Raw genomic sequence first — 16,972 nt, forward strand, 5'->3', positions numbered from 1 at the left:
AAATGGTACACAAATAAAAACAGATAATTGCAATGCATCGTAACAGATATAACAACAAATGTAATTGAGAAAAGAGTGAAACAAGTGGAAAGGCAAAAAAAGGAAATGCACAACGTTTGTAGGTGTCGTAGTTTACAAGATATATCAGACGTTTAGATAAAAAAAGAAGAATAGAAATAGGGTAAACAGAGGGATATGGAATATGTTTTGTGACCTTGCATTTGCCAGAGCCCGATCTGTATTTTTTTTTTTTAAACCAGTTATGAGCCAATGTATTTCCTATTGCTTTAAAAGAATGATGGGCTTGAGCCAAAATAGCCGACTCTTCACTCATTCATTGAATCATGCGGCGTGCCCTGGTGTACCTGTATTGGTTTGGCGGTGTTGATCACATTTAGTGTAAGCTTTAACGGGGTGTACTATGGCAATGTGTAGAGAGAAAGAGGATGGATGGAGATGGAAATGTGCAATGGGTATGAGGGTTAAACGCGAGAGGGTAGAGGAGTGAAATGCGAAAAACAAAAATGAGAGAGAGGCTGGGTAGGGTGAGGTGAGGTGATAAGTTATGAAAGGTGAGCGAGAATGGATAGGGGACACAAGGTGAGAATGGGGTACAATTGAGACTAAAAAGCCTAGGAAGAGAGGGGGAGATGAGAGAGAGGAAAGCGGTGGTATGCGGGACAAGTTAGAGCTGCTGAATGATCTAAAGGGATAAGAGAAAGGAGAAATCAGGGTTTTGTGGAAAAGGAAGGTGGGAACTAGTGGGATCGAAGGGGTTTGATGGATAAGTGAGTGGCTTGTGGCAGGAGAGGAGGGAGTGGGAGTGTAGGATGTGGTGTCTTTGTCCTGATGCATTGTGGGTATCAAGGAAGGCGCATTAGTCATATCGAAAGTGAAACTTCTGCCTCAAATTCAAGCAAGTTACAATGTCTGCATCCAGCACTAGATCAGAGCAGTGTGCTAACGTGGATCTATAAGCACTATGACCTCCAAACCAACAGGTGACATTTTCCTTTTCCTGTTACCACCAGTGCTTTAAATTGGCTAGTACTTTCAGGTACTGAGTACCTGCACTTCTGTATTTCGGGAGGCAGAGTACCTCAATTTTTCAGCAGAAGTGCAATACTTTCCAGTGGAATGTAGTGGCACGTCTCATAAGCAAGTAGGTATTCTGGTCAGGGCCACTGGAATTATGCGATGCTGCAGTTTTTTCCGATAATTACAGATTTGTCGCATTTGCCACATAATTCATCATTCTTTTGCATAGTCTTTGGATTTTAACAAAAAAATAATCTTGCTCAAACAGATGAAAAGTTAATACAAACCCTGCAACATGTGTTCATGTGCAGTGAAAGGCCCTTTGCAAAGATAAACTGGTCATCTTTTATTTGCCTTGTTCTATATTTAATTGTAAGGCTAACACTAATTAGGTGAAATATTTGCTGAGACAGTATAACCATGTGTAAAAATAACAAAATAATGAATTGTTACTGTCAAAAAATGTGGCACATTAAGCCACATATTTTGCCTTTTCTTGCTGCATCATTTTGTCAACTCTGCTGCATAATTTGGTGCTCCCTTGCTGCCTAATTCCAGCGGCCCTGCTCTTCTATTTTTCCTTTTCAAGCAGTGGTTACTAATCATTTCTAAGTCAGGCGCTCAGTCAGGGCCAACTTCATCACAGGGGCAGAAGGGTGGGATGCCCCTCAAGGAATGTCTTTTGTCCCCAGATAGGAGCACAGGCCCTCCAGAGTCAGAAATTATTGGTGGGTGGAATAGACAATGAGCACAAGCTCACCACGTGTCCTAGGCTTCACCTGTTTGGAGAGGATGATTTCTCAATTTAGATTTGTTCCTCCTCTCTATAAAGCCTCATACCCATCCCCTGGCAATCAACGTATGCATACTAGTATAGTGGGGAGAGTCATAACTCTACATAAGGTCTTAGTAAATGCATTAGCTAGAGTATAAATTGCAAGAAATTGCATTGCATCAAGCACACACTCTGTGGAGCTATGGATCCAAGAACTGGTCAAACATAATTTGGACTATTATGGGCATGCAATCACACCTACGCAAATTATACTTGCACTACGCACCTGTAGTATATTTACCCCTGATGCAAAGACAGTGGAAAAATAATGACAAACAGCACACACAATTGTTATTTGCATCTACTTTTTAGGTGTTATTTGCCAGTATATTACTGTTTTGCCTGCAGTTACTATTGGCTTGCGGTTGTAGTAATCGTGACAGCTAATGAGTAGTATGCACAATTGCTGCTCTACTTTTAATTACAGCTAGTGCTAGAACCAGTGCAATACACTTTTTTCCCCTTTTTAGCACTGCAGTATGGACCTAAATTATGTTGTTGAAATGAAGCTAAAGGATTCTATATCTAGTTCTAAAGATCTAAATGCACACAGAAGTAGGCAGTAATGTGTTACTTAGTATAGGGAGCTCTATGTGGCCTCTTTGTGTCCCTTCTCGTATGCCAAGCGTACGATATTGAGGGTTACAATGTAAGTATGTTACCGGAGACTTTTTTTCTTTGTTGGACAATGTTTGGAAAGGTGATAGTGGTCAGGTGAGGCAACAATGAGCATTGTCTTTAGACATGGGCGGTTGTCCTGTGCCCTATTGTTTATGATTGTGTCTCCATGTCTCAGTGCCTATTATTTCTCTCTGGATTTGTATGTCAGTGTGTTGGAACTGGCACCTTCTGGTTGGCCTAGGCGGTGCCCGAGCCAGGCAGATCCTAGCACTCCTGTCAGGGTTAGGCGATTGCACTTACTGTATAACCTGATCTCACCCTTGGGTAGCTTGGCACTGAGCAGTCAGGCTTATCACAGAGTCAATGTGTAAAGCATTGGCACAGCACACAATAAATACCCTGAGCATCACAAAAGAGACTTCACTCAAGGTGTTTGTAAATAAAGTTTGTATTCAACACACACATTGATTAACGCAGCATGACATCATGTATTTCTGGTAATAAATCACACTTTGAAATATTACTAGCAGTTCTAGGCCCAACAGTGTTAAACTGATATCAGCAATATGAACACTTGGAAAAAATCCTATTTTAGCCCAGCACCCTTATGCAGTGCGATACATTGCCAGAACTGAGTCCACCCTGGCAATTAACGCAATTCAAATCCACACATTTATAGGGTGTAACCCAGATCTCAACAATATCAGGAATGTGTACACACAGGAATTTATAACACTTCTCAGCAGGACCGGGGCCACGGCCGCACAGGTAATCAATGTCAAAACGGAGTATTTCTTAGGTGATGAAACAAACCAATGAAACCACACTGCTGCATGTTGCAAGTATTAGCAGGCTATTCTCATGCAGTACACTCTCCCACACTCACACAGCACCGTAACATGGTGCAAAAGATATCTGCAAGTCTATATGAAGCACATTCGTACACACACCCACTTGGCACCATAATGCACTGCAAATGATATCCGACAGGTCAGTTGATAATATTAATGCGGACCCTGGGGCACAATCCCTCCCTCACCTCTCAGTTATCACCCCACTAGTCTCCCCACAGTATAGAGTCGCAAACCCCTACACCCCCTACTAAACTGGTTTAAGGCTGGAGTTTCACTTAATCAGGGGCCCAGTATCAGGGTAACCAGGCAACAGTCGACAAATGGGGGGTTGGCCACCACTCAGGAAGTTCACCCACTTAATGCGGAGCAGAAACGGGACAGAGGTTGTCCTAGATCAACCAAGAGCTCCCTCAATTCACCTTCCGACATCAGCCCAGTTCTGCGGAGCACAGGGGGGTCATGCGATGTCTCGATCCACTCCCGATTGCTCTCGGTAGTGTTCCTCAGCCCAGACACTTACTCTCGCCACCCAGGCCCGATCCAGGTGATACTACCTGACAAAACAAAGTTGTTAGGCCGGGTGAGGAGAGGGCAGTTGATACGCCGCACTGAGGGCAAGACGGAACCCTAGGTGATTTGGGTGCAGCTGTACCTGCACCCCACTTGAAGTGATGCACAATGTCCGGTGAGCATTGAACCGAGTCGCACCAGAGAATCTGGTTACAATGAACCATGAGTCGTGTCCTCCATACCTCCCTAGAAATAAGGCACAAGGCCTGGTGCACGATGATCTGAGTTGCACCACACAATACTGTTACAAGTAACCACGAGTTGGGTTCCCCGTACCTCCCTGGAAATGAGGCACAGCGTCTGGTGTGCGATGATATGAGTCCCACAAGACAATCCAGCCACAATCAACCTGTAGTCTGGTTCGCCGTACTTCTCTGGAATGAGGCACAACCAGTGCTTAATTTGAGCCAGTGGTTTCCAGTGCTCGGCACCAGCACTTACTTGTCAGCACTGACGCTTGGGACAGCCAGCCACAAGGTGACACTGTCTAGCAAATTTAGAGATAACCTCAACAACAGTTCATTATTAATGGTATATTCATTAAAAATGACAATTACCTGCCACCCAAGCCATTCTTATAGCTTTGGGGGCCTGAAATAGTCTGAATTGTCACACTTGTAGGAGTGTGATGGTTAGCAGCTGTGTTGTTACTATCATTGGCAGCATAGCAGGGCAATGTGTGGTGGAGGCTGCAATAGCCTACTGATGGGAGCCCTGGCACTTATTGTTTTGCAATTTAAGTTCTGGGCACAACACCTAGTGCACGATCATATGAGTTGCACTAGACAATCTGGTCACAATCAACCCACAGTTGGGTTTGCTGTACCTCACTGGAATGAGGCAAAACGTCTGATGCGCAATGATATAAGTCGCACCAGATAATCCAGTTTCAAACAACCCACAGTCGGCTTTGCCGTACTTTCCTGCAATGAGGCACAATGTCTGGTGCGCGATGTTACGAATCGCACCAGACAATCCAGTCCCACACACACAGTCGCAAGTTCAAGCAGTACCACACGAGGTAGAATGAGGCACTAGTATGGCTGCGCTGTCCCTCAGATGGTCGCGACCTGTGAATTGGACACCACACTCAATGATCATGCAGTCGGCGTGTCGCATGAGAGAGATGCGGCACGGACGACGTAGCGGGCTACAAGGGGTTCCGCAACCGGTGAATCCGCTCACCACCAGCGAGGCGCTTATACATGCTGAGGCCTCACGATGTGGAGGCCACACTCCTTAGAGGCGGGCTTGGTTTGGGAGCTCCACACAAGGCAATCCAGTCTCCAGGCACAATACATAGTTCCATGTTCACACCCCGCTGCAGTCTGGATCAAGCAGACAAAGTAGGAGCTGAGGGCACCTTCATCCAGGTGGAACACGTAGACGTGTCAGTCCCTCACGGAAGGTCTTTGATGCCCCTGAGTTTTCCACAAAGAACAAGGGGCAAGCCAACGAGCCCTGGAGAGCACACATCAGGGTGCCACACAGCAGCAGGTAGTCGGCCTAGGCAAGCCACTTTTTAGGCAGGATGAATGGTCCCTTCTAATGTGCACAACAGATTCCTCTGACAGTGTAGACCACATAGTCCAGGATCTCTGGTCCCAAGTTTCCACAAATGTATCTCTGCCCTGCTGAATTATGGTACTAGTAGTTATACTGTAGTCTGAAGTCGGGTAGAGGGGGGTGGTTCAGAGGATTGCCCTTTGAACCACAGATGTCTCCCCTAAATTTCGGTCCTGTCTACCATCAGGCCTAGGAATGCAATTCTTAATTTTTAGTGGGGCCATGATCTGGCTACCCAGAGACCTAGAGTCAAAATCTCTTTCCAATCCATCCAGCCAAGTCCTAAAATGGCAGAGATCTGTCATTCCAGTTGCATGACCAATGTTTATGATTGTCTCTGAGGAATGCACAGATGTGCTCCCTCAGCCTCCAGTGTGGACTGGAGAAAAACTAAAAGGCACACAAAAGAGTTTAGCGCCGAGAAATGCTCTCTTTCTAGAAGTGGTATTTCTAAGCTAGTAATGACAAATCCACCTTTACCACAAGGGAGGATTTGTCATTGTGAATCCAATGACAGTAAACAACATGAGGCTGCTTCACTGTAAGCCACCACTGCAGTGTAAAGTAATCTCAGCCATTCCTCCATGTCACTACCTGTGTAGAAAACATCACAGGTTGTGAAAACACACATGGGGGTTTTTCACTACCTGGGCAGGGAACAATCATGTGTACCTGCCCTACCTTTCACCTGTCATTTTGCCCCCCTCCCGCCCCCCAGGCCTCACCCTAGGGATGCTCTAGTGTTAGTGAAAGGCACCCTCAGCTTTGACCAATGAAATTCGAAAGGGCAACCTGAGCATAATTGCAAATACACGCACACAGGCCTGCAATGGCAAACTTGAGACATGTTTAAAATACCAAGTAAGGACCACTTCCTAACATGTGTAGGGAGAGGGCACACACTTTCACACTACATTACAGTGGGAAATTACCCAGAGTCCAAAGGCCACACAAAGAGAATCAGCAAAACCCATGAGTAAATAGCAAAAAGTTTAGGGAAATACTACCTCAAGAGTACCAGGTCTAACACAGTGTCTCCATTTTAAAGTACTCATCTCAGTTTCTTCTTGCCTGGTGTCCCTATTCCACTATATGTGTCCTTCTGTTCCCATGTCTACATCTCACAATCCCTTTGTCCAATGTTCTCAGTTCTTTGTCTTCCAATCCCAGATGGCACCTCTCCCAGCACCTCTTAGTCCCACTGTTTGCTTCTCCTATATCCTGTCATCCCATATCCTGTTGACTGATTCGCCCTACCTTAGTGCCACTCTTGCCCTACCTTGATTTCCCAATGCACTTCTCTCTCCCTTTCCCGACACAAAAGTCTCCCTATCCAGGTACCCATGTTCCTTGTCCCAGCATCTTATCTCCATATACGCATGTGTCAGTATCAAGCATGGGCATCTGTCTGTCCCGGCACCCATGTCTCCCTGTCCCGGCACCCATGTCTCCCTGTCCCGGCACCCATGTCTCCCTGTCCAGGCACCCATATTTCCCTGTCCTGAAACCCTTGTTTGTCTATTTTAGCACCTGTTCTTCCTTCCTAGCACCATTTAAAAAATAATTTGAAATGAAGTATTTTTGGACTTGGGTGTTGTCATCTACACCTAATGTATCCATAACCCTACTTAAAATGTTATCTTCCGATGTAGAAACGTAGCTTGTGATAATCATGTAACCACTGTCTGTCATTCTGTTTGGGTTTCTGGACCACCTGCTCTACATCTCCCAAGTTGATTAAAGGGTAAATCTAAGGAAGGGCGTACGAAGTTTTATTACCTTCAGCAAATTTCATAAAGCTCTTTGGATAATGTTGGAACTTCTCAAAGTTCAAGAAGTTTTACCCTTTGCCCTTTAAGTAAAAATCATGACTCTTGCTGACAGTTAGTGTCAAGAAAGCTAAACATGCAGAGAAAACGTTTGAACACATGTTCCATCTTGGCTGCTTTCAATTAGCGAGAAAATGGTTTCTCAAAGCAGTGCAGATTATCTTGCCATGCACAGAAATCATTTTCTTTGGTACATTTGAACTAATAAACCGCACAAATCTCGCATAGAGGCAAAACTGGAAATTTCATAAAAATGTACCAGTGAACAAAACAATTGATCTCAACCCAAGTCTTGAACCGCTGTTGTTATCCGTAAGTTCAGACAGAGGTGACCATGTCTGAATCGTTCACACTTTCTTTTATCTTCTCTTTCCCATCTTCCATCACTCTTTCACCTCAGAGTAACTGTTCTCCTATTGATTGTCTATTTGTTTGTCTTTTCTTTCTTTTCCAGAGTGAAGAATTTGATATCTACACCCTGTACTGTATGAATTACCCCAGGTAAGTACTAGTTATTTTTCTCTAGCGTCACTTTGGGGCATTGAAGCCGTTCTTGCATTCACTACTAGGGCGTCCTCGTTTCTTCATCCTCTTTGGAGGCCCTATGCCCTTGCGTACTCTCAGCAGGTTCTCCATTTCCTACCTGCTCATTGGTCATTGCCGCTGCTTCAGAGTCTTCTCGCATTTCCTCATATTCTTCTTTGCCACTTCAGGCCTTGTAATTTACTTGTTTTTTTGCAATTCGTGTGGTTCATGCATGTTAACATCAGGTTCTGCAGTTCCTGCATGCTTAATGCAGGCCATGTTGAGGCACTCTGCATCATGGATACTCTGTGCATGACATGCAGGCCCTTAAGGCTCACTCTGGTTTCTGGAGTCCCTCATTGTTTGCTGCTTAGCCATCCAGCCATACCCTCTCTTCCTTCCGTCCTTTCTTACTTTCTTCCCTTACATACGTCCTTCTATTCTACCTATCATCCATCCCTTTCGCTCTCCCTTCCTCCTTTGATACTGTCCTACTCCACCCTCCCTCCTTTTCTGATTAACCGCCTTTCCCGCTTTTTATTCTCCATCCTTTTTTCTTCTTGCCTCTTTTTAATATTTATCCTCCACCATTCTTTTATTTTTTCCATCCTGCTTTTTCTTCCTTAATTCTTTTTCCCTCTCTCCCGCCTAGTAATCATCCATCCACTCCGTCTCTCCCTCCATCAATCTTACCCTTCCTTCCTTCCTTCCTTCCTTCCTTCCTTCCTTCCTTCCTTCCTTCCTTCCTTCCTTCCTTCCTTCCTTCCTTCCTTCCTTCCTTCCTCTCTTCCTCTCTTCCTTCCTCTCTTCCTCTCTTCCTTCCTCTCTTCCTCTCTTCCTTCCTCTCTTCCTTCCTCTCTTCCTTCCTCTCTTCCTTCCTCTCTTCCTTCCTCTCTTCCTTCCTCTCTTCCTTCCTCTCTTCCTCTCTTCCTTCCTCTCTTCCTTCCTCTCTTCCTTCCTCTCTTCCTTCCTCTCTTCCTTCCCTCCTACGGATACTTGTTTTCCTCCTGTCCTTTCTGTCTTCCTTCCGTTTTTCATCCTTCCTCCTTTTTTCCCGCTCTCTTCCTCCATCCATTCCTCACTCCCTCTTTCCTTCATCTCATTTGTTCTGTGGTCTTACTGTTCTGACAGATGTCTATGCTCTGTCCCTTCCAGCTCTGTGTCCGTCTTGCGGGAGTGTATGAAGAGCGATCCCTTGGCCAAGTTCTTCCGGGAGAGACAGGCAATGCTAGCTCACTCGCTGCCCTTGGAGTCCTACCTTCTGAAGCCTGTGCAGCGGATTCTCAAGTACCATCTCCTGTTGCAGGTATGTAGTGTGGCCATCTTGGTTAGTCACTTCCAGTTCCAGCTGGAACCTTAAGTTTTAAGCCAAGGTCGCCAAGCTTCGTCGCTTAAGCCTTCAAGAGTTGTTCAAAAACAAGAACGTTTTAATAGTTTGTTTCCGGGATTTAGTTTGTTTTTCCTGCAGTTTGTCCATTTTCTTTTGATCTTCGCTTTTCATTTATTTTTATTGGTCTCTTTTGTGATTTTCTTTTTACATTTCACTGTAGTTTTTGGTTGGCTTTGTTTTTAGGTCGAGCCTGGGCAGCGCATGCGCTGCTCTGTGAGGCATGCTGTATTCAGGTATGGACTTCAAGGTCTGCCCACTCTCCTCACATATTTTCCTTTGTAAACCCTGGCTCTTCATTGGTCAATAGGCTTAGTGGTCCCTCATTAGTGCCGCCTTGTCTCATCTTGTAACCTTCCATAAGGACTGGCCCTCTTACGTGTGTTGTTACTCAGTAGGCTTTAATTACAGCCTCTGAGCACTATTTAGTTTAAATTGTTTTCTCCTGCCTGCTGTTGCAGGCACGGCACTCAACAGTGGCAGCCTCTCCTTTGGTTCATTTGTGGCGCCGAATGCCGGCGCATGTTATACACTTTTTAAATTTTTGTTGTTTCCAAGCCCCACCCATGCAGTGCTTGTTTTTCAAATAAATGCTATTTTGGTAAAATAGCCCCATACCGCGCTTTAAGTTTAATGGCGGCCGCGCCCCTTTCTTTAGACGCGTCGTGTCTAAAGAAAGAGGCGTAGCCTCTATTAACCTGCAAGCGTGGCAAGGGGCACTTGGAAACAACAAATATTTGCACTGCAATAGGTCTCGCAATTGCGAGAATTTATGCTATTGTCATTTACAATGCCAGTAGCTCAAACTCTCATAAATGCGAGACCTATTGAATAGCAAAAGCTTGTTTTGAACTCCTGGTGGTCACCTCTAATTATCTCAAATACAGCGAAAGCCATAGTCTCTTTAGAGTAGCGTTCTACCGCACAATCTTGGCATGCCAGGTGCAAAATATTTCTTCTCTTCTAAAGCCAATTCAGTGTCACCAAAATGTCTGCATGGTCACCTCTTCTCACACCCCCTTGACCTTCTGACCTGCCATATTATGTCTTTTATTTTCACCTGTCATATGCCATTCTTGAAATGGCCTGAATCGTACCCTGGGCCTCGCCATTCCTAGCTGGATTTGCTCTACCCAAATGGTTGTATGTCAGAATATTGTTAGCAAAAATACCTTCTGATAGAAATACTGCTTCCCAAATATCGATACCCAAAATATCACTGCATTGGATGTATAGATACTATTATAATCTCCAAAGGGGCAATATTTTTGTAAATGATATTCAGGACACAATATTTTTGTCAGACAATACCTGGGCTACGATATTCTGGTATCATACAAGGGAGCTACCTCTACATAGACAGATACATTGATTCATTTATCTCCAAAATTGTTCAGTTTAAAGTTCTCTTACTTTAGTAAAGTAAACCACTTGCCTCTAATAATACTATTTCATGACCTATTATTTCCTTTATTCCTTTAATAGCCCCCGCTGAAAAACACGTGCTGCCCTTCACCTGGGTCTCTCTTACTAATGTACCCGACTCCGTTCCAGAAAGTTAAAGAAATTCTTCAGATCCCAAATAACTCTAAACTCAGGTTGTTTGGACATTGGCTAAATCTGTCTGCATAGACCTGCTTTGGAACTGCGCTGCCGCACAGTGCTAGAGCTCCTGACGCAGGCCCAGTAGAGCCTCCTGTTGGGAGAGGTTGGAACTGCAAGCACCATTTCAGTTTACACTACTAGGACATTCCTTGAGTCCCTTGTGCTGTTTGAAGGCGTTCTCTAATCCACAGCCAGGGCTCCTACTCCATCGCCTACAGCATCCCATGGAAATTGGACTACCCCCATTATTGAAATCCTTCACAGCAAGAGCTCCTACTACAACCCCTACAGTGGAGAATGACAAGTATACACACACTGTGGGCTTGTTCACAACTAACACTCCTACATTATTCCGTACAGTGGCCAGAAGTGCACAAGGAACTCTTTCACAATCAGAGTATCCTAATTTATTCTCTATAGCCTCCCTTGACTAGAGTCTTGGCCAAAGTACACTACATGCTCCTTTTTAGCTAACAATTCGACATAACATGTATATTTGTAAAGCGCACGTTCACCCGTGGGCATCTTGGCGCTGAATAATAGATGTTTATTGTTATGCAACTCAATGGTGCGCATTTTATCAATCTCAGAAGGATGAAAGGCCGAGTGGACCCGTCAGGATTTGGACCTGTGACCATGAGATCAAACACAGACCCCTACAGTAGTCACATTAGTCCACTAAGCCACCAGACCTGGCCAATGCTTGATGGGAGAGTCTTGGACTGCACACACTATGCCTTTCCCAAGAGTACATCCTTATTGCACACTGTACTACGTGCTATTGGTTAGAATCTGTTACTGCAGCACCTGTGAACTCTGTTAGTGCACACTAAACCTAACCTGAGTCCCTGCAAAGCACTCAACATTAAGTGACAGAGGAGGGAGCCTAGTTTTAATGTTAGATATTATTATGCAATTTTGAGGTTTCTTGAAAATGTGTCCTAAATCTTTACCTTCTTCTGGTGTCTGCAGGAATTAGCAAAGCACTTTGATAAAAGCGCACAGGGGTATGAGACGGTGGAGGAAGCCATCATCACCATGACAGCCGTGGCCTGGTACATCAACGACATGAAGCGGAAGCAAGAGCACGCCGTCAGACTGCAGGTGTGCAACAGAGCACTGTGATGATCTTACAGAATAAGGCTGCCTAGAATACAGGGCCGAACTGGCCGTCCCGGGCACTGGGCGTTTTCCCGGGAGGCTGGAAGGGTGGAGGATGGTTTTTCAGTGGTGCTTCAATATGGGCCCCCAGTAACAAAAGCAGCAAGCAAACGTTTCCAGCCTCGTGGAGCCAGGCCGTGCTTCCCCAGGGGCTGGTCCTAGAAAATTGCCAGAGCTGCTTTGGGTTTCTGGTCCGGCCCTGATAGAATAGATGCTATTGTGTGAAACTAACACTGTGCAAAACAATCAGAACAGAGCCCCGCTCAGTACCATCATAACTAAGCCCTGCACAGATTCGTCATAACTAGGCACCAATCACTGCAAATCACTGTCAGGACTCACCACCACACAGATCTGTTATAGCTAATCACCATGCACTAAACAAAACTACCATTATTGAGCACCACATAAACTTATGACCAACCACTGCTCAGTTGCATAATAACTAAGAATTGCAAAGATCCATCATAACTAGCAGTGGCCGCTGCCACCGAGTAGAACGGGTTGGGGCGGGGTTGAGGGGAATAGAAAAATAAATAAAAAAGTTACTTACCTTGCTGCCGGACTGCCGTCTCGCGTCATCTTCTTCTGTTCCTGCTTGAAGCAGAAAGTACACACAGGCTCCCCTAAGCAAATCACAACGCTGCGATGCAGAATCGTGATTGGTCTGAGCGCCGTGGTTCGGCGACAGGGAATATGAGTCTGTGCATGTTCCTCACCATCCTGTGTGTTACAACCTGGTGAGGAACATGCAAAGTGTGCATGACTGTTTGACTGGCTCAAGACGGCCAGCCAAACCGTCATACACACTTAAGTGCCCCAACCACTCCTCCACTGCTGGTTGTGACGACAGCCAAGCCCCGTCCCACCCATAAACCTACCTGACAACGCAAAAATAAAACGATAATAACATAGTGTTATTATCATTTTTATTTTTCCTTTTTCCACTGCTCACAATGCAGTGGGGCGGCGCTCCTCCGCCTAAGGGGAGGAGCCTCCGTTGATGCACCCACCACCGCACATCAGTATCTGAACTAAGCACCAATCAGATCCTTCATAACTAAATACTTATCACTGCACAAAACCGTTATAGCTAAGCACTACATAAATAACGCAATGCTTTCTGAGGCTCGTAAAGTTTTCTTGTTTGTTGGGACTTTGAGATTTGCAGGCTTGTCTTTAATGAAGTCCTGCTGTTTGGCGCCTGCGCTTTATTTCCCCTCCCATGCACACTCAGTTTTATCTGTGTTTGTGGCTTTGATTAACTTTGCATTAGAAGGACAGAAGAGAGCAGGCCCTGCTAGGAAGTTTACAATCAAAGTATCAAGAATGTGTCAAGCAACGGAGGAGACTCCCTCTGAAGCCTGGAAACGTTGTATTGCCTCAGACTGCAGGGAGAAAGCACACTCTGTAAGAACCTTCAGAAATAGAACTGATAGCTAAGGGAAAACATCCATGGATGGAGTAATACAGCACCGTGGATGGGGGGGGGGTTGGGGGGGCCAGTGTTAGGAGCAAGCCAGGCTGCTATGTTGTTGTAGGATTGTTCAGAGGCTACTGGGAAAGGGTGGCAAGAATGGAGATGTGCACACACACACACACACTAACACATGAACCTCTACACATATTCACATACAGATTCACACAAACATATACATTCTCGGGCATTGCGCACACATACACGCACACATTCACACTATTAACCCTATTTGTGTTTACATTTGCCTCATCATACCAATCAGACAAACCCCTTTGAGAAACACACCATCCGCAGTCATATATTTGTACACATAATATGCGCTTGCACTAACCGACTGATAATTTGGTCAATGCTCGTGGTGGTCATCTTTTAAGTCGCAGCGCCAGGATACCCGCAGGGTGACAGTTCGCGCTATATACGTTTTTATACAATACAATACAATACAATGCAATACTCAATGCACACTCCCCGTACTTCCGTTAAAACAACGTTCTTCTCTCTATCCCTCATATACACACACAGACGCACATACACACACTAGCCTTGCAGCCTAGATTCAGACAAATTCCATTCATGCGCGTACAATAACAAGGTCAGCTCTTCATGAATCGCTTCCTGTGTACCAAGGAGTGGAGCACAGCATCTTGTGGAGCACAGCATCTTGCTCTTCTGCGCTAGTATTTCTTTTTTTTTTTATTATTTGAAGAAATGCACGCAGAGCAGTTTTTATAAATATACTAATTAATGTATTGTCCTTTTTTTGTAAAAGATAATTTTGGAGTGGACCTGGCTACATACCCTATTTTTAGAAGGCCTTCTTTTATATGCTTCTCGTTTTGCAAAACTGTGCACAATGTGTTTTCCAAATGTACAATTTTGCACCTTTTGGTATACATTTGTAAAAGTGGGCAAGAAGAGCATACCACTCATTTAGCACTAGGCAAAAGGTCGATGAAAAAGAAGTATTTTGATAAAAACATTGATTTCTAAATGGATGCATTCTTTCAATAACGCTGCCACTGTCATTAAGAGCGCCAAGTCCTCAATCTTCAGCACATTGCACATTATATGCTCAGCGCAAAAGATGCCATTGGATAAAAAGCCAGTGCTGAGTAACCTCTATTTTGAGGACATGCTCAGGACCTTGTTAAAAAGTGAACTCGACTAAAAGTCGATTGAACGCTAATATCTACTCTACCTGAACAATTCTGCATTGCACCATGAAGGATTTAGTAAGATTCACATGAGATAAGGCACATGGATGCCGCCTACAGCTGGGATAGAAAAGTGTGGGCTGCGGTTTCTAGGTACCAGTGTGTGGGAGAAGTCATAAACGGATGTCCATTCTGATTGTGACACCTAGATGCCTGAGTCTACCAGTAGAAGGATGTGTGTCCCTGTGAGGGCATGTGTCAGAGTGGCCTCCACTAGAGGCTGTCCGAAAGGCTTCACCCCCTTTGCCTCCTGCGGCCGCACAGTTCGGTAGTTGCCAGAGGGGATCCCTGGGTCTCTAGATGCTGTCACTGTATTCGCTGCTGCTTTCCCTGGATGTCACAGCCATGTGACCCGATTGCCCAGTTTCCACCAGTGCTGCTCCAGGTATCTCGCCAGCTGTGCTTCCGGATGATGTCCCCCACTAATCGCAGTTTCCCCATGGACCAGTGTTCATTCAGCCTCGGGGCCTGCTCTCCACTCTCTTCGGAGCTGCATTGCTCGGAGGTTCTGCCTCCAGTCTCCATTGCCCAACGTTGCTCCGCAAACCTCTCCGTTCCCGCCTTCCCTGTTCAGGTCCAGCTATTGCTGCTGTTGGTGAGTCGTTAATCATTGCTGCTCGTGAGACACTGACTGTAGGAGAGTACGACCGGTAAAGATGGCGGAAGGGGAGAGTCTGAAGTCCTAGCTGTGGGAGTCAATCTGCAAGGAGGGATACGTGTCACAGAGAGGCTAGACTCCTAGGACATCCCTCCATGTTTTGGACCTATGGAACAGTCTTAGTCGATTGCTTTATTGATGGAATCGGCACAATTGTCTTCTCTAAGTCACTTGGAGCTGCAGTTATAGGGGAAATGCTGTAATGCACTGGGCTGACCGCAACAAGCTCCCTGAATTCTGCTATCATTTTGGGAGCTCTTGAGTCCTGCCCCGTTATTGAGATGGATGCGGTCATCTAGACCCTCACGCAATTGTACATCTGGGGACCTCGTCCAGGGGCAGCTTTTGCTAAATAGTTGGGGTGCGTAGAGGTGGATGTCTGTAAACTCTGCCACGTGGCAGAGTTTTTGCCGGACTCCAAGGGGAGTGCAGATTCGCAAAACGCTGTGAACTCTGCAGGCGGGGATGAGTTTACCACCCGCCCCAATATTCTCCATCTCCTTTAAAGCACAAGACTCAGTATATTAGGACATTTTTTATGCTTTTTTGAACATATTAGTCTTGTCTTTAGGACTTAATGAACACCGTTTACTATGGGTAATCGTGACTCTGATGCTTAGGCACATAATATTTGGACTCATGTGCAGGAATTTCTTTCAGAGTGCAGTACTTTGGCAAGGTCTCGTGTTATGTACAACTGATAACTATTCAATATGATTTTCTTCTTATAAGCTGCATCAAATATTAACATAGTTTGAGTGTGCTCTTGGAAGAACGTGCTAATCCCCATGTTGTTGGCACTGGCACATCTTCTCATTTTAGTAATCAGCGTACAGTCACCAAGTTTATAATAGCAGATGTTGTCTGGATGTTGAACACATTTGGAAGGAAATTTAGAAAACATTTGCAAATGTTCTCCTTTCATGCCCCCAGGACAGGCCATATAATCCGAACATTCCTTCTATTTTTCAAATACTTCTTGGTATTTTGGTGTTGGAGCGTCTAGAATTTTAACTCTAGTTTGTTCAAGCTATTGTTGTTTTCTTTCATTGTCTTCCGCTTACACTTCTTTAGCTAAAAGTCTGTGTTCTGTTTCATGTTGGTGGAGGATCCAATGGGTTTTGAGGCTGTGACTCCAACTAGAATGTTGTCCAAAATCAAATCATCTGGTTGTGGGATTGGAGAACATGTACCATTTTAAGTTCGGCAATGATCTACAATGCACTGAAAATGCCTCTGCGGACCCTGTTGCAGCATTTTCATCGAACATCAGTAGATGATATGGAGTAACGCACTGCCCAGCTACATAGGATGAGTTTGGGTAGCCAGGTTGTGGTGCCAATGACCAACATCAAATCAGATTAATAATTACACAGCTCAGGAGCAAAGTGAAGGAAACAGGGAAGAGGAAAGAAGGGTCGAACTGACAATAGGTAGTAGGCCCGGGGCAGTAAAATAAAAGTGGTGACTCGAGTACTTTAAAAACGTGTGCCACATTTGCAAATTTGGCAGTAATAAGATTGTAAAGACGGGTATAGGTGCTTTCAAAAATATGGGAAACTGTATGCAGGTGTGCTTGCTACAGGCAATGTTTATGGGTATATCAGGGAAACCAACAGTAAACAAGCA

The 16,972-nt window shown here is 45.0% G+C and overlaps 1 protein-coding gene across 1 annotated transcript in view; it reads left to right on the forward strand.

Moving 5' to 3' along the window:
* The window catches only part of LOC146797786 (uncharacterized), a 420,200-nt gene that overhangs the window by 275,347 nt on the left and 127,881 nt on the right, over nucleotides 1–16,972 (forward strand). Inside the window, exons 6-8 of the mRNA XM_085624971.1 lie at nucleotides 7,768–7,814; nucleotides 8,994–9,144; nucleotides 11,803–11,934. Coding sequence (XP_085481097.1) covers nucleotides 7,768–7,814; nucleotides 8,994–9,144; nucleotides 11,803–11,934 — 330 coding nt within the window. The remainder of the gene's footprint in view (nucleotides 1–7,767; nucleotides 7,815–8,993; nucleotides 9,145–11,802; nucleotides 11,935–16,972) is intronic.

Source organism: Triturus cristatus, chromosome 9, assembly GCF_964204655.1.
Source record: "Triturus cristatus chromosome 9, aTriCri1.1, whole genome shotgun sequence".
Classification (NCBI taxonomy): Eukaryota; Metazoa; Chordata; class Amphibia; order Caudata; family Salamandridae; genus Triturus; species Triturus cristatus.